This window comes from Corythoichthys intestinalis, chromosome 4 (genome assembly GCF_030265065.1).
Source record: "Corythoichthys intestinalis isolate RoL2023-P3 chromosome 4, ASM3026506v1, whole genome shotgun sequence".
NCBI classification, from domain to species: Eukaryota; Metazoa; Chordata; class Actinopteri; order Syngnathiformes; family Syngnathidae; genus Corythoichthys; species Corythoichthys intestinalis.
Genome location: NC_080398.1, coordinates 3,755,680 through 3,774,801, shown reverse-complemented (window position 1 = coordinate 3,774,801; position 19,122 = coordinate 3,755,680). Strand labels below are relative to the sequence as shown.

The following is a 19,122-nucleotide window of genomic DNA, read 5'->3' as shown; positions in this document are numbered from 1 at the left end:
TCCTTAGAGACGGCCTGTTGCTTGCTTAGCCAAAACCACCTGAGGACAGATTCCTGGCTGGAATATTCAGTCAAGACGGATGTGGCGTCTACTTCTCCAGTAGGCAAAACAGAAAAACCCGCGCTCACGCACGCAAACACACACAAAAAGCTGGGATGCCAGTATGTACAAGCATGGGCTAAGCTACTATCCAAGCATAAATGTTATTGCTGACACTTCGTTTCGGAGTCATCAACATGTTTTGCCCCCACACCATAAAAGTCTCAAACTCCACCGATGTTGTGTAGTTAGGCAACACATTAAAAGAATTTACAGTGGTATGAAAAAGTATCTGAACCTTTTGGAATTTCTCACATTTCTGCAAAAAAACATCAAATGTGATCTTTGTCAAAATCACACAGATGAAAAAGCTGCTTTAACTAAATCCACCCAAACATTTATAGGTTTTCATATTTTAATGAGGATAGTATGCAAACAATGACAGAAGGGGGAAAAATAAGTGAAGCATCACATTTAATATTTTGTGGCCCCGCTTTGGCAGCAATAACTTCAACCAGGCGCTTCCTATTGCTGCAGATCAGTCAAGCACATCGAACCGGACTAATCTTGGCCCATTCTCTACAAAACTGCTGTAGTTCAGTCAGATTCCTGGGATGTCTGGGATGAATCGCTGTCTTTACAGCATCTCAATGGGGTTTAAGTCTGGGCTTTGACTTGGCCACTCCAGAGCGTGTAGTTTCTTCTTATGAAACCATTCTGAAGTTGGTTTACTTATGTGTTTTGGATTATTGTCTTGTTGCAGCATCCATCCTCTTTTTAGCTTCAACTGTTTTACACACAGCCCCAGGATTTCCTGCAAAACATCCTGATCAACATTTGAATTCATTCTTCCATTAATGATTGCAAGTTGTCCAGGCCCTGAAGAAGCAAAACCGACTCAAATCATGATGCTCCCTTCACCATGCTTCGCGGTGGGGATGAAGTGTTAATGGTGAGCGGTTCCATTTTTCCTCCACACATGACGTTGTGGTTTACTTCCCAAACAATTCAACTTTGGTTTCATCAGTCCACAAAATATTTTGCCAAAACTTCTGTGGAGTGTCCAAGTGCCTTTTTTGCGAACATTAAACAAGCAACAATGTTTTCTTTTATACAGAAGTGGCTTCCTCTGTGATGTCCTCCCATGAACACGATTCTTGGCCATAGTTTTACATATAGTTGATGTGTGCACAGTGATATTGGACTGTGCCAGTGATTTCTGTAAGCCTTTAGCAGACACTCAAGTTCTTTTTTCGGAGTATTCTGCACTGAACTCTTGGCGGACTGCCACTGCTTAGGAGAGAAGCAACAGTGCCAAACTCTCCATTTGTAGACAACTTCTCTGACTATCGATTGATAAACATCCAGACCTTTGGAGATGGTTTTGTATCCTTTCCCATCTTTATACAAATCAACAATCCTTGATCGCAGGTCTTCAGACAGCTCTTTGGAACGAGCCATGATGCACATCGGCCAATGCTTCTCATCAAGACAATTCTTACCAGGTGTGTGTTTTACAGTGGGCAGGGCAGCTTTAAACCACTCATCGATGAAGGTAAAAAAACTCCCCACCTGGGAGTTGTTACATTAGCATAACATTAAACCGGGAGAATTTGCCAACCTGCAAAACTCGAGAAGGAAGCTGCTTAGAGAGAAATGTTGACACCAAACCACTTCAGTACAAATATGAAGTGGTACTTTTTACTTTCACTTCACCACATTTACAGTGCCCTCCATAATTATTGGCACTCCTGGTTAAGATGGATTTTTTAGCTTCTAATAATTTTTAAAAATTCAAATATTATGGGACCTCAATGGAAAAAAGAGTGCATTTATTCAGTGGGGAAAAATCACGACGTAAAGAAATAATTATCTGACATCAAATAATGTGTGTCACAATTATTAGCACCCCTGGTGTTAATACTTTGTACAACCCTCTTTTGCCAACAAAACAGCACCTAATCTTCTCCTATAATCTTTCACAAGCTTGATTTTGTGTCTGGTGAACCATTTCTGTGTAGATTTGGCCATATGTTTAGGGTCATTGTCTTTGAGTACAATTTTTAGCTATGCTACCAACCTCTGGTCAATCCATATTCCTTTTTGAGAAATTTCCTTTCACTTCCATAATCGACAGGATGTATTAAACCGCCACTGATAATATCCACAAACTGAAAACTCACATCACAAGCTAATAACAGTTTTCCACAAAGCCCTGAATTTTTAAAAAAATCCTATTTTAGTTTTCCACATAATGTGCACAATATTCAAGTATTATTATTATTATTTTTAAAAATACATACCTCCTTTTTGCATTGTCTGAATACAGTAATTTACAGACCCTACTTACACTTTTTTCATACTTTAAGCATGTGACCTCAATGTTCGAATGAGTTGTTATTAGGGCTGTCAAACGATTAAAATTTTTCGCGTTGAAGAGCGGTAATTAATTTTTTAAATTAATCCCGTTAAAATATTTGACGCAATTAACGCACAAATGCCCCGCTGAAACGGATTAAAATGACAGCACAGTGAACGATGTACTTGTTGTGTTTTTCAGAGTTTTCCGCCCTCTGCTGGCGCTTGGGTGCGACTGATTTTATAGGCTTCAGCACCCATGAGCATTGTGTAAGTAATTATTGACATCAGCAATGGTGGGCTACTAGTTTATTTTTTGAATCAAAATTTTACAAATTTTATTAAAACGAAAACATGAAGAGGGGTTTTAATGTAAAATTTCTTTAACTTGTACTAACATTTATCTTTTAAGAACTACAAGTCTTCCTATAAATGGATCGCTTTAACAGAATGTTCATAATGGTAATGCCATCTTGTTGATTTATTGTTATAATGAAGAAATACAGTACTTATATACCGTATGTTGAATGTATATCAGTCTTGTGTCGTGTCTTTCCATTCCAACAATAATTTACAGAAAAATATGGCATATTTTATAGATGGTTTGAATTGCGATTAATTGCGATTAATTACGATTAATTAATTAATTTTTAAGCTGTAATTAACTCGATTAAAAATTTTAATCGTTTGACACCCCTAATTGTAGTTAATCGCAATTTAAACCATCTAAAAAATATGTCATATTTTTCTGTAAATTATTGTTGGACTGGAAAGATAAGACACACGACGGATATATATATTCAACATACTGTACATAAGTACTGTATTTGTCTGTTAAGACAATAAATCAACAAGATGGCATTAACATTATTTACATTCCGTTAAAGCGATCCATGGATAGAAAGACTAGTCCTTAAAAGATAAATGTTCGTATAAGTTATAGAAATTTTATATTAAAACCCCTCTTCATGTTTTCGTTTTAATAAAATTTGTAAAATTTTCAAACAAAAAATAAGCTCGCCATTGTTGATGTAAATAATTACACAATTCTCATGGTGCTGAACCCATAAAGTCAGTCACACCCAAGCGCCAGCAGAGGGCGACAAAACTCCAAAAAACACATGTAACAATTGCATATGACCCTGAGCTGTCATTTTAATCTGTTTGAGCGGGGCATGTGTGTTAATTGCGTCAAATATTTTAACGTGATTAATTTAAAAAATTAATTACCGCCCATTTACGCGATAATTTTGACAGCCCTAGTTGTTATTCGTAAGGTTGCTTGCATGCTAAGCTAATATCTGTTTATGATAGCACTACCAGAAGCACGGTTATTGTCAAGTTCAAAAATAGATCCTTAGGCAGACATTGTAAAATTACCCAAAAATAAGGAGAGAAGACACTCAGTTTTCTTGGCCAAGGAGAGCAAAAAGTGACTAGTGACAGTCACCAACATTGATCTAAAGAAAAAAATTGGTAAAGTATTTTATTTAGGGGTTTGTCCTAAAAAATGGATGCCGCCCTGACGGAGGGGAGAGCAAGCTGGAGACACCCATGTGGTTTTTGATTGGATATGTGTGTGCATGTAGGTGGAACTAAGTAAATACACGTGTGTAAGCAAGAGCTCATGTAAACAGTCAAAACAACCATATAAATAGTCAAAATGTCCCAGTTATGTAATGTTGCGGCCATGGAAGATGTCCTTGAAGGTCTAGACGAAAGTCCAGACGCCAGGTGCTGAAGATGCCTCGGAAGGTCTATTTACGCAATGATGCGGCCATGAAGCCGAATCAAGCAAATATTTAATCAATCAAACCTCGATAATTACCTCAACAGTTATTCATGGTGGAATTGACGGTTTTCATATCATGAGGATCCAACGGTGCTTTTTTCCCCATCTTCTTGGCGTTTCCAGAGTTTTGGCTGTAAAGAGGAAAGATTTCAGTCATTCACAGGAAAGAATGTTGGATTTATTGCTGCCATAACTGATTGCTGATCAAATCAATCGGCAAATCATTTAAGAGTTGATGAATAGTTTAGAGATATCGTTGATCAAAAAAGAAAAATGGTTAGAAAGGTGTTTTTGAGCACCTTAACAGTAGTTGCTTTCTTATTTATTCAAATGTAAATTTCATTATTTCATTGTTTAAAAAAAAAAAAAAAAAAAAGAGAAAAAAACAGGATGCTTGGAATTCTTTTTTTAAATTTCTATTACTTTCGATTGTATTCTAAATATAAAAAGGAAAAAAAATTGTGCATGTAATTGAAAAATGTATACTCTATTTCAAATGGCCTTTTAAATAATCATTTGTATTTTTCATATTATTTCTTCAATTCGCTTTAAAAAGTCTTATTATGGAGAATATTCATATTTATTTTTATTACTATTTTTAAATAAAAATGAAAAAAACAATTTTTCGTATTTTTAAATATTGTTTTTACATTTTTGTGTTTATTCTTTTTTATTATTTATATTAAAAAGAAAAACAACGTCCTTAAATATTCTTTGTATATTTTTTTTTTTTACAAATACTTTAATTTTAAATTGAATTCGAGAAATTGAAAATAATCTTTTAATTAAAAAAATATATATTAATGGAAAATATTCTTATTTTTACATTTTCTATTATTGGTTTTAAATAAATTATTTTATTAATTTGCATTTTAACCCTTTAACACCTAAGCCTATTTTGGCCGAATTTGCATGCATTTGATGTTGCCTTTATATTTCAAAGTAAAGATTATTCACAATGGCCAAGTTGGGTCCCTTTTTTAAGGACACCTTGAACTTCATGTCCAAACTGTTGTTTTCTTCACTGACCAATTATAATCCACATTTTGGACACAAAAAGACAAAAAAATCCCAAAATATTTTTTCAAAATTTGTAATGTTGATGTCCCATTGACAACCAAACATGCTCGACCAAACGTTTTGAAGCCTGATAATATTTATTCTACTTGTTAGGATAAACATTCAATAGAAAAAAATAAGATTGTGTTGAATTGTCAAACATAAAACTATTCAAACAGCAAGTATAGTCATAGGCGTTTTTGGCCTTTACACATACTATGGTCAAAACGGGTTATATACAGTGCAAAATAGTGAGAGAGAAAAAATATATATATCATCAAACACAAAAAGGGTTTGTAGGATATCTCTTTGGGAAGTTAGGTATTATACCCATCACCTTATCTGAAGTATTTACGTACATGCAACCAAGCTTCTCGAACACTCATCTTTATAAAATTTTCTTGAAGAAAAATATATATAACATTGAAAAAAAGTATTTAAAAAAATATTGACAAGTAGTTCAGTTCAATTCAAATTTTTCTGGCATACGACCCAATAAAGTTTTTTTTTTTTTTTTTTGCTCACTCAATAAAGCTTCTGCATGAACAGGTCACGGAGCTGCGTCACACACAACGTCACACAGCCTACTCCGTCCCGTTTGCGCGCTGCTGTCAGCCTGTCACTTCTACTCGTAGAAACGCCGACTCATCCCAGGAAAACAACGGCAAATACGGCTCATCTTCTTCTTTGAGTTAATGAAATAATGCATTAGCTTGCGCTAAATTTAGTTCTAGATTCATTCTGCACGTTTCAAAGTCGCTCGCTCAAACTGGCCGTTGTTTGCTTCAGCATGCCTCCTTTTCCTTAGTTGGCGCCTCGCTCGGAAATGTATTATTTTATTTTGTCAACAAATGTCCACATTCGGTTCGTCCTTCTTGACATCACAACAACTGTTGGGATATGTAGTCTTTTGTGCTTCTTTTGGTTTTGAAAAAGGACAAGAAATGATGGAAATATGGAGAGATACATGGTCCATGCAGCGTTTTAATGCATATTTATGAGTGCAATAAAACTATAAAACTCAAATGACAATATCTCCCGTTTTTCTTGGTCGATTGACTTCAAATAAAAACTGGTGTGGACATCAACTTTCGTACTTTCAAATGAGACCAACCAGCGGCACGTGGGTGACGTAATTGCAGCGTGACGAAGCTTCTAAGACGACATGGGTAAACGCGTCGCTGCCGACACGTTCGGTGTTAAAGGGTTAAATTAAAAAAAAGCACAGAAACCAAAATTTTCTTTGTATTTTTCTTTAAATGTTCTTATTTTTACATTTTGTATTATTTTCAATTCAATTATTTTAGCATGTTAATCAAAAATGCAAAAAAAAAAAAAAAATGTATGTTTTTAAGTATTCGTATTTTTACATTTTTGAATTATTCTTTTCATTTTTATTAATTAGCATTTTAAATAAAACAACACTATTCTTTGTATTTTTTTTTATTTTCTTATTTTATTTTTTTACATTTTTGTATTATTCTTTTTGATGAAATTATTTTTAACATGTGAAGTCAAAAACGCAAAAAAAAAAGCTTTGTATTTTGAAAAATATTTTTGTTTTCAATTGTATTCAATATTTTAAATAATTTTAAATCACTTTAAAAAATTCGATCCGTCGAATTTTTTTTATCCTGTACTTTTTTCTAACGAATCCTCTCATAGAAAATACTCTTATTTTTTAAATTACTATTATATACAGTATTTTTTTTACAATTACAACAAAATTTTGGTTTTCCTTTTTTTTTTTTTTTTTTTTACTGAAAATAATAATAATAAAAATAAAATCATTGTTTGTGACAGCCTGTGTGTGATCTGAGAAAGAAAATAATAAAATACAAGCCTGAGTTGATCCAACGACTGGAACCAGTCTTTTTTTCTTGTCGGAACGTACTAATCCCACACTATTAGAAATTGACACAGAAAACAAAAAACATACATTTAAACACATTCAGTTTTTCCAAAATATTACACTACCACAAATTTATACATCTATTGCTGTCAATGTTGAAGTAATAGCATCTTTTCTCGTATTTACTGTTTGACTGTTCGTATTACTCTTAACACACCCGATATAAAATAAAGAGCATTTATATCATAGTCTAAGGAAAACAAGCAGAATATATTTTACATAGGGCATAAGAGATACATGACGCCTTCTGATCACGGAAGTCCAATGCGTGCGTCATGCAGCTGACTGAGCAAGATTGACGCTGACGAGGCAAGACATCTACAAGCCCACGTCTGCACCACCAACTCCCGCAATCAGCTCTTCCTTACAGTCCAGAACAAATGGCGGGACACCTGGTCTTGACAACGAACATCTGATAAAGAGGAACCGAGGACCGAGAAGTGAACACTCCACACTCACGTGGCGCTAAGGTAGCAAAATCCACAACCCTCGTTGCCCTCACAACAGTAACTCCCAAATCCTCTTGTCCAATCCACAAACAATAATCCCAAACACACCCTTCTTCCTGCCCACAGCCCGCCCCGCGAGAGCCTTCAAAAAGACTAAATGTTTAACTTTTTCTCGGGGATCTTTTGGTGACTTGTGATATGGTGACCCTGGAACCAGTCTGCCTCCTCGCTTGAGTCTGTTGCTGTTTTACCTTGCCGTTTGATCTCTGTCGACCTGAACAAACTGTCAACTTGTGTTTCGAAGCCTTTTATCCAGCTTTCAAAATGGAGTTAGTACAAGGGGTTAAGACAGAGGAGGGCAAACCGGTCCTCGAGGGCTGCAGTGGGTCTTTGTTCCAACTGATTGAGCACTGATAGTTTAACCAATGAGGTTTCAGCACCTGACTGCAATCAACTGGTTGCCAATGGAAGACACCAGATTGGTGAAAGGCTGTCCTCGTGATGGGTTGGAACATAGTCCCGCACCCACTGCGGCCCTTTGAGGAATAGTATGCCCAACCCTGGGTTAAGACTGAGGTGAACGTGCGGAGTTTGAGCTTTTGGCTGGGTTGTCGGAGTTCCGCCGGCATGGGTCGTTGGAGCTGCGCCAGCGCAGTTCGGCTGGCGTGATTACGGCATTCCGGCTAAAAGGTCAGATTACTTTAATGTTCACAAAATAAATATTTTACTTACATAAAACCCCATTGAGACGACCAGCAGAATCGTCAATGCGACAGAAACAGCGACGATCATTTCAGGATTTTTTGAGGGGCTTCTGATGGGAAAACCAGGGCAATCTAAAAAAAGGAAACAATAATTAATTAATTAATTAATAGGAAGTAACGTCACAAAATCTAAATTAGTATATTTGTCAGCAAGACTGAGGGGATTGAGGCAGCGGACAAGAGCAAAGGAACACCTGGGCAGCATAGTCACCTGAGGGACTGTGACAAGGGATGCAGAAAAGCTTAGACGAGAACTAAAACACAGGGAAACAAGATGTTAGGAACCCCCCAAAAAAATAAAAATAAAATCTAGTCTCTCCACAAGATGGCGACAAAGGATAAGCGATATGATGATATATCGCAAAACCGTTTTGTGGAAAAAGTGAGAAAAAAAACACAAGCAGTGTGAGGAGTCAAAACATGATTCAAACTGATAGTGCATAAATTAAAACATAGCTTGCGGAAATTAATAAATCATGAGTAGAGTTGTCCGATAATATCGGATAGCCGATAAAATCGGCCGATAAAAGCATTTTAAAAATGATATCGGCCAGGGCTGCAACTAACTATTCCCGTAATCGAATCATCGGGCGATTCATTAAACGATTAATCGGATAAAGGTCACTTTTTTTTTTCAATTTCCTTCACATTAACTCATTCACTCCCAGCCATTTTCACCAGAGCAAGGCCCTTCGCTCCTGGCAGTGATTGGCTGATTAGAAATTAAGTGTTAACGAGCAGTTGGACAGGTGTACCTAATAAAGTGGCCGGTGAGTGTATTATATATATATATATATATATATATATATATATATATATATATATATATATATATATATTAGTATTGCACCGATACAATTTTTTGGCCCCGATACCGATACCTGGCTGTGCAGTATCGGCCGATACCGATACCATACCAATTATATATATATATATATTTTTTTTTTTTCTCCAGAGAGCTACATAATTGGATGTGAAATCATTGCTATCAAGGCTTTGTCAGGCTGTTGCTTACCTTTGCAAAATAGGAAAAAGTACACTAAACCCTAGTAGACAATAGTTGAATAAACCTTCCACTCTCAAAGGCCAAAATAGTGCTAAATTTGTGAAATTAATAAAACATGTATAATACTAGCCCAACAGTAAGAAAGTAAAAATAAATTCATAATAATAAACTCTGAATGAACTGAATAAACTTTTTTAAACCTCTCAAAGTCCAAACAGTGCAACTTTCATGAAATTATTGTCACATTCTGCTGCTGGTTAGATTGTGTTTTGTTGCTGGGCGTGGGGGCGTGGCACTTGAATCCAATGCAGGCTCATCAACGCAGCATTTAAGCACGGGTGATCTCAGAGAAGGCTGCCGAGATATTTGCCTTGCTGATCGCCATTTGACATCTGGCACAATAATCTCGCTACATTTGCTTGTTATGCCCCTGCATTGGGTTTTTCTGTTAGTGTGCTGCTCTCGTTTGTAACCGCTGCCTATCGTCTTAGTTTGTCCGTCGACCTGCTGTCACGGACTCCTTTTGTTATTTCTACTGTCCCACGATCGCGTGTTATTTTTTGTTTGCAATCATTAAACCCTTTTATGTATCCCCCGCTTGTTGTCTGCTTCGAGGTTCAACCTTGTTTCCGCATTTGCGGACGCTAACAATTATAAGTAATAATAATTGACCACAGCATCCCGTCTCTCCTTTTTTTCGGGAGGTGGGAGTCCCTTATTTCTATTTCTGAAAGGTGGCAACAATACTTTGGAAACACTTCCCAAATTACTGCGGCATTTCTTTCAGTAAAAGACAATAAAAGTAAAGTAGACGAAGTGAACTGACCAGAGATGGTTGCTCCGGTCCAGCGGCCTTCTTCCTCTGGATAGCAGTCCTGCTCTTGCAGGCTCAAACTCGTTGTGTTCGTTCACGTTTCGTCTTCAAATGTTTTATCAAGTTCGAGGTATTGAAACTGGCCGATTTAACTCCACATCCTTAAACTTTCAGGCCGCAAATCTTGCATGCAGCCATTGATTTTAATCGACGGGATTTCTATTTAACCATATTTCCTGGTTTGTTTTTCGTCCATATGAAAAAGCCCCCTTTTGATTGGTCAGGAGTGGCTATTGGCCCGCTCTCATTGGTCTGGAGCAGGCCAATAGCGATAGCTGCTTGGTGTTCACGTGTCATCACACAACACAGAGACAGAGTGTAGTGAGCGCCAGGAGGAGAAAAAGGCTTCGGTCAAATGTTATAATAATGGACCGGTAAATGGTATCGGCGCCGTCTTTGTTGGTACTCGCCGATACCGATACCACCATTTCGGGCCGGATCGGCGCCCCCTGCCGATACTAGTATCGGTATCGGTGCATCTTTAATATATATATATAAATTAGGGCTGTCAAACGATTAAATTTTTTAATCGAGTTAATTACAGCTTAAAAATTAATTAATCGTAATTAATCGCAATTAATCGCAATTCAAACCATCTATAAAATATGCCATATTTTTCTGTAAATTATATATATATTCTATAAAATACATTGTTGGAATGGAAAGATAAGACACAAGATGGATATATACATTCAACATACGGTACATAAGGACTGTAGTGGGCATTTCACTCTACTGTCATTTAAATCTGTCTACGCTGTCCTCACTCCGAAGCGTCTACATTTTCCAAAGCTAGACAGCTAGTGAACGACGCCTTAATAATTAGACTTCTTCCTTTTTCATCTGATTTATTAATAAAATGGCCTCAAACCATTGTCCTCTTTAGACCGTCGTAAAACTACAAAATAAAAGTACACAAGCATTGCATTAGCAACAACGTTAGCTTAGCGCGCTATACAGGTTCACTAAACATAAACAAAAAGCGTCTCATACAAAAAATATAACATTTCGCTTACTAACATAATATGTACATTCTTTACAACAACCATACTTACGGACAAATCTTGTCCAAGGATCATATAAGCACAACATTATCAGCCCGAGACGTCGTGCGGCCATAATGAAGAAAGAAAAGAAGAAAATAATAAACCATGTCGCAAAGCGACCACAAGAGTTCGCTGTTGGACAGCGCAAAAAGCCTTGCTGTAAAACTTACCAAAAGGCAGAATACTTTCTGAGCAGGACATGTGCGTTAATTGCGTCAAATATTTTAACGTGATTAATTTAAAAAATTAATTACCGCGCGTTAACGCGATAATTTTGATAGCCCTAATATAAATATGTGTGTGTGTACACATATAAATAATGTATAACAAAAATATTTTCGTTATAGTCATCGTTGACGAAAACAACACTGATAGGCACCTTTTCCATGACTTCATTTACCTTCATTTTCGTTTATTTTCACAAAATGTTTTTTTTTGGAAAACCTTGAAGTTGTTACATTTATCATTATTAAAGCATCCAGTTGGGCATCACAATACAAATAGCCATAAAATACGTCTGCATATATCGGTATCTGTTTGATATCGGTATTTGGTTTAGGGAGTTGGACAATATCGGTTATCGGGTAAAACGTTATTATCTGACAACTCTAATCATGAGGTAGGTCAATGAGCATAGCAACTATTACATTGGGAAAGAAGCAGACACAATCAAGTGTTGCATTCAAAACAATGGGAGGAAGCAGTTTGTAACAAAACAAGAGGAAATGGGATAAAAATATCATATGTACAGAGATGGTTAAATTGAAAAATACAACAAAAATTGAGGAAAAAAGTCAAAAAGTAATTAGTAATAATTATCAATCATAATAAATTCATAAAAACTAAAGAAAAAATAAGTATATATTTGAAAATACAAATGTTCAATACAAAAGGGCTACGTTCATACTACAGGTCTTAATGCACGAATCCGATTTTTTCGTGTTTTTCCGACTCGAGTGAGGCATTAACTTGACGGTCTGAACGTGACAAGTCGCATAGAACTGGACCATTTCAAATCCGATCTGGGTCACTTTCGTATGTGGTTCAAATCCGATCTGGGGCACATTTTTCCAGACTGTCGCGGCGGGCTGTACGGTCCACTCTCCCAAATCGGATTTCATGCAGCAATTACGTCATCAAATAGCGAGAGAGACGCATACCATAGTGGTGCCGCTGTGCGTTATTAGCGTCTAGCTTGCAGTGAACACGGCTTTTGGGGAAGGGCTGGGCTTGACAACAGTCATAAAAAATAAAAATGGGTTGAGGATAAGCCTGAGAATGCTCAGTTTTCTCTCTGCTCCACGTGAGCAATATTTCAACATTGCCTACACGGCCGAGGTCGGGGCAAACTGCCCGTATGTGTGTGTGACGTGCACGGACCGTGCGTGCATGCTATCGATCCATATAAACTTTGAATATAAGCCTAAACGGGGATTATTTATGTCTGTTATTTGTGTCCTCCTTTTGAAAAGCAAAATATGATATCCCTGGAATGACGGATGACGTGTGTCATTTGTTTTGATGCTTCTGCGCATGCGGGTCGACTTGCTCAGCGCGTGTCGGACTGCGAATTAGTGCGCATGCGTAATACTTGAATGGTCTCAATGGACAAAGGCAGTCTGAACGGGCACGCCAAAAAAACGGATATGACAAAAAAATCGGATTCGTGCATTAAGTATGAACGTAGCCAAGGAGGAATTCAGTATTTCAATATTTTTCAGGTTTTAAATTTCTTCATCTAATTTCTTTACTTTTTTTTTTTATTTAAATTTATTTCGTCAATTTCTAATATTTTCTTCCATTTCTTTTTTTTGGGGGTAAATATCGTTCATTGATTTTTTTAAACTCTGGATTTCCTAATTTTTTACATTTTTTTTTTAATGATTAAATTTTTTCTGTACAATTCAGACATCAAGGGAATAACTCTGAAATGCTAACGTTAAAAAACAGCATCCACTTGGCTTGTTGATAGTTGAATCATTGGCTGCCATTAACGACGACAGACGTCCATCGTCGTCAACGGCAGCGAATTCATTAACATCCCATCCCCCTTAGTTCCCCGCATCTCCGCTCATTTACCGATTTGTTCATCCGGCGAGAAAACGACGACTCGTACCCGACAGCAGGAGTCGCACCGACTCCATCAAGATGACCTCCCCGACGGGCGCCTGCAGTTTGCAGACGTACTCTCCCTGGTCTCCGCAAGTGACGTTGGGCAGCAGGAGTTCGCGGGTTTCGTTCCGCAGCGCCAACTCTCGCTTCAGATTGGCCCAGTGCACAAGCCGTCCATCAGGGTAGCTGATCAGCAGGCCTCGGCGCTGCGGCTCCGGCGAATCGGGAAACATCTGCATCTGTCACATCCACGCGGTAGAGCGCACTGCAGTGGCTTGTTTTCATGTACTGTGTTTTTCAGACTATATATCGCACAAAAAAAAAGCATGAAAACGAAGCATGTTGGTTTTTGCCAGGAAATGTATTTCATGAAATTCAACCCAAAGTACATATATTTGATTTTGAGGGTATCTTAAAGTGACGAATAGATTTGGGTAGGGGTGTAACGGTACACAAAAATCTTTTGAGGTCACGGTTCGGTTCATTTTCGGTACAGTGAGAAAACAAAATGCAAAATATAAATGTGCTAGTTGTTTATTACACACTTTTGTGCTTTCAACAAAAGGAAAATAAGATACAAAGCTAGAATTCTGCTCAAAAAGTAAATAAAACAATTAAATTTGCCTTTCAGACCCCGCGTATTGGTCAGCTTTCTTTCTAAAAGAAAGAAGAAAAAAGAAGTCCTGTACTTAAGAGAAAAGCAATCCCAATGACAAAGATTTTAACATTTATTTTACAAATTCAATGCCTCAATGAATCTTTTTTTTTTTCTTCTTATGAACGGTTTTCAAAAGCTTTATTGAAGAATTTTCTCAAAGTTAAAGCGCCACACAGAAATGAATCAATTTAAATGTGTAAGCAGTATCTGTGTATTATTCTTATTATCTAATTACAGGTGTTTCAGCTCATTTCAATATATTTTATTTAAATGGGATATTATTGATTTTTACGGCAGTCAAAATTATCGCTTTTTATTATTATAATTTTTAAAATTAATCACGTTAAAATATTTGACGCAATTAACGCACATGCCCCACTCAAACATTAAGATGACAGCACAGTGAAATGTGTACTTGTTGTGTTTTTGGGAGTTTTGTCGCCCTCTGCTGGCGCTTGGGTGTGACTGATTTTATAGGCTTCAGCACCCATGAGCATTGTGTAAGAAATTACTGGCATCAACAATGGCGGGCTTCTAGTTTATTTTTTGATTGAACATTTAACAAATTTTATTAAAACGAAAACTAAGAGGGGTTTTAATATAAAATTTCTATAACTTGCACTAACATTTATCTTTAAAGAACTACAAGTCTTTCTATCCATGGATCGCTTGAACAGAATGTTACAGTTTTGGTATGACACCGTGACTGTGCTCTTCTGCTTTCAGTATCAAAGAGCAAATTGTCCCAGACAGTCATGTGAGCGGTAAATAGAGAACAACATGTCATTTTGGTCAAGATGTCCCTTTTATGATTTCACATATCCATCGCTTAGCAGTATTAGTCTTTGTCAGCAACGCTACAGACGCAAATAGGACAAAAAAACATTGTAGTGAGTCTGGCAGAGTTCCTGAGCAAAGCGCTTACATATATAGATTGTAGAGCTGGGAATCTTTGGGCACCTAACGATTCGATTACGATTACGATTCAGAAGCTCCGATTCGATTATAAAACGATTATTGATGCACCCCCCTCCCTTTTTTATTTATTTATTTATTTTTAAATGTTTTGTACATTAGTTCCAAAATTGTTCAAAAATCCTCTCAGGCTAAACCAAACTACTATTTCAGTATCAAGTTAACGTATAGCAGTAAACAAATATACAAAAAATAACAGTAAATAAAAAACTCCAGTCCCCATTCTGTAACAGCAGCTTTAAACTACATTCAATTAATTTAATGTTGTGAATCAACTGTTAAAGTTGTTAAAATTGCTCCCGTTATTCCATAATTTCCCTTTTGTCTACATTCGACATGTGAAAGTTTTAAAACTATTTTAAAGATAGATTCAAGTCATTATTTTACCCATTTAGGAGTATTTTAGATAAAAAGTTAATTAGGTTTGCTTGGAAGGTTCGCTACAACAGCCTTGCAGGGAAGTGTACTGCTTTAAGATGGCGGCCGTTATTAACGCCAGCATCTAGCTTTTTGTAGGTGTGCTGCTCACGCTACCGAATCTATATTGCATCTAGTCCTATATAAATTATATCTACCGTAACATTATTTGGATGTACTTTGTAGCAGCTTTTTGGCAGCAGTCAGGTATGTTGTTGTGGTTTTTTTATCTCGTGGCATGAGTTGAGCTAGAGCCGTGAGTTGAGCATTGGCATTACCCGAGGGGCCGGGTAATGAGAAGCATGATGTTTAGCTACTCGCTGCGTTCTTCCTCGTTGCGCCCCGAAAACCGCGCAGCGCGCTGAGTGTGTTGTACTTCCGCTTTACTTGGCATATTTCAATAATCGGAATTTGGATGTTTGTGAATCGTTCTCGAATCTTCCACGGCCGAATCGCGAATAATCTAAATTTTGCACACCTCTAATAGATTGACATTTAATTCTATTTATTTATTTATTTTTGACAGTAGTGGAATGGAATTACCATAATTTCCCGAATATAAGGCGCACCCGTGTATAATGCGCACCCCAAATTTACTTGTAAAATCTAGGGAAAATTACTGTACCCGTTTATAATGCGCACCGTAATTTTAGCACCAATAAATAGAAGACGACAAGAAAACAGAGCTCGTGTGCAGATACAGAAATTTCATTTTACTGACTGGTGAAACACAGCACAAGCGTAGCATATTGGTAGTTCAAAACATTACCATAAACTGACAATATTTACCATAATAATATGTAGGGCTGTCAAAATTATCGCGTTAACGGGCGTTAATTAATTTTTCAAATGAATCACGTTTAAGTATTTGACGCATTTAACGCACATGCCCCGCTCAAACAGATTAAAATTACAGTAGTGTCATGTCCATTTGTTACTTGTGTTTATTGTCGCCCTCTGCTGGCGCTTGGGTGCGACTGATTTTATGGGTTGTTCAGCACCCTGAGCATTGTGTAATTATTACGGCTGTCAAAATTATCGCGTTAACGGGCGGTAATTAATTTTTTTTAATTAATCACATTAAAATATTTGACGCAATTAACGCACATGGCCCACTCAGATTAAAATGACAGAAGTGTAATGTCCGCTTGTTACTTGTTTTTTGTTATTTGGCGCCCTCTGCTGGCGCTTGGGTCCAAATTATTTTATGGGTTTGGGGAGTGAGCATGGTGTAATGACATCAACAATGGCGAGCTACTAGTTTATTTTTTGATTGAAAATTTTACAAATTTTAATAAAACGAAAACATTAAGAGGGGTTTTAATATAAAATTTCTATAACTTGTACTAACATTTATCTTCTAAGAACTACAAGTCTTTCTATCCATGGATCGCTTTAAGAGAATGTTAATAATGTTAATGCCATCTTGTTGATTTATTGTTAAAATAAACATATACAGTACTTATGTACCGTATGTTGAATGTATATATCCGTCTTGTGTCTTATCTTTCCATTCCAACAATAATTTACAGACAAATATGGCATATTTTATAGATGCTTTGAATTGCGATTAATTGCGATTAATTAATTTTTAAGCTGTAATTAACGCAATTAAAAATTTAACCGTTTGACAGCCCTAGTAATTATTAGAGCTGAAACGAATACTCGAGCAACTCGAGTAACTCGAGTTTAAAAACTGATCCGAGTAATTTTATTCACCTCGAGTAATCGTTTATTTTGACAGCTCTAAGCATCACGTTTTGCTCCGACTACTTTTAATGCGGGACAACGCGCTGATGCGTAGAGGAAGAAGAAGAAAAAAAAAAAACTTACTGCAGCCGACAGCCGCTACAAACGACGCCGACGTTGCTTAAAACTAGCCCGCATGATGCGACTGTGGTAGCAGGTAGCGTCTGATGCGTCTCATAGAGATCACATGTACGTTGAACTAGATGCAAAATGACAGAGTCAGTGGCGTTAGTAAACAGCCGCCATCTTAAAGCAGTAGAGCGCTAAGCGCTAATAAAGAGCGCTAAGCGCTAATAAATAAGATTAACGTTACTGTCGCTACTAGCTCACGTAACGTTAGCCCTGCGGAGGGCTAGGTTTCAATTAATTATGACCACTGTCGATGCGTGGCTAACGTGTCTTACATACAGGCTTTAACATAACATAGCATTGTGGAGTGATGAGGGTGTAAAATAAAAACTTAATCATGCTAAATATCCATTTTAGCTCAGTAGTCTTTGCTGGATAAACAACAAGTAGCACTGGTCCCTTATGTTCTCCAATACAGCCTGTATCATACATTTATTTTGAACACAGCAAAAACTCAAAATCCTATCAGGACTTACAGTTTAGACTAACTTAAAACTTAACTAGAACTTAAAAATAGCTTGACACAAAAAGGAATTCAATTGAAACACGTAGCTTTCAAGTGATGTGTGTTATCAAGCGTAATGGCATTTTTAGGTAAGAAATATATATTTTTTTATAAGATCTAAAAGTTTTTTGAGTGAAAGCAGTGAATTAGTCTTTTCTTTTCATTGTAGTTACATCTGAGATGCAATTGTTGGCTGTTTTCAACAATGTACATCGAAAATAAAGACAATGATTGACTGAAAATGGTTCAATATTAGATGAAATGTCTTGTTTTCGCATGTATATTTATACTTGCTCTTCACCTAAAAATATATGTTTTATCCGATTACTCGATTAATCGATAGAATTTTCAGTCGATTACTCGATTATTTAAAATGTTGGATAGCTGCAGCCTTATTTCAAATAATAATTTTTGTGTGGATTTTTTTGTCTTTTTTGTGTAAATATCGTTCAGACTTGTTATGTTTGTGCTAATTATTTCTTCAGTTACTGTGCCAGTTGTTTCATTACTTGCTCGGAATGCTATTTAGTTTGTCATGTGAACATTTCAGTTTTGGTACGACACCGTGACTGTGCATGACATTTTAGTTAATGACCAGCTATTATTTGTGAACATAAGCTTGCTCTTCTGCTTTCAGTATCAAAGAGCAAATTGTCCCTCACTCTCATGTGAGCGGTAAATAGAGAACAACATGTCATTTTGGTCAAGATGTCCCTTTTATGATTTCACATATCTGTCGCTTAGCAGTATTAGTCTTTGTCAGCAACGCTAAAGACGCAAATAAGACAAAAAAAACATTATAGTGAGTCTGGCAGAGTTCCTGTAAATGGTTTAAAATGGAATTTGTTGTTTGTAGTTTCTTGTTTGCTATAAAAGGAATGTGGTTTAACATAAAGTGGTACTTTTTACTTTTACTTCACAACATTTTACAGCAGGTATCTGTTCTCTTTTTTGCGTTACACGTTACTTTTTCTTTTTTTTTCCTCATTGCGAATTGATAGTTTTGTTTTCATAGCACCGGCGCAATCGATAAGCCCCGATAAACAATCGATAAACTGAGCACTAGAGGTAGCAACACACAAGCACAAGCAAGATTGGCCGGGGAACAAGATATTCAATCAAAATAGGGCTGCAGCTATCGATTATTTTAGTAGTCGATTAATCGATGAACTACTTAGTTCAAATAATCGAGTAATCGGATAAGGAACATAAAAAATTAAAATACCTTAGCTGAGCCTCAAACGGTATAGAAAATAAAAAAATAAATAAAAATCTAGG

The 19,122-nt window shown here is 36.6% G+C and overlaps 1 protein-coding gene across 3 annotated transcripts in view; it reads right to left on the bottom strand.

The window, feature by feature from the left end:
* Positions 1 to 3,420: 3,420 nt before the first annotated feature.
* Positions 3,421 to 19,122, bottom strand: part of LOC130915188 (uncharacterized) — a 30,245-nt gene continuing 14,543 nt past the window's right edge. For 2 of the 3 annotated variants that reach the window (XM_057835020.1, XM_057835019.1), the window contains 5 exons: positions 13,416 to 13,650; positions 8,342 to 8,445; positions 7,092 to 7,152; positions 4,226 to 4,320; positions 3,421 to 4,154 (listed from right to left, as the gene is read on the bottom strand). In XM_057835020.1, coding sequence (XP_057691003.1) covers positions 4,259 to 4,320; positions 7,092 to 7,152; positions 8,342 to 8,445; positions 13,416 to 13,650 — 462 coding nt within the window. In that variant the 3' untranslated portion in view covers positions 3,421 to 4,154; positions 4,226 to 4,258. Of the gene's footprint in view, positions 4,155 to 4,225; positions 4,321 to 4,896; positions 8,446 to 8,584; positions 8,628 to 13,415; positions 13,651 to 19,122 lie in introns of those variants that run through there. The other variant, XM_057835021.1, reaches the window with a different exon arrangement.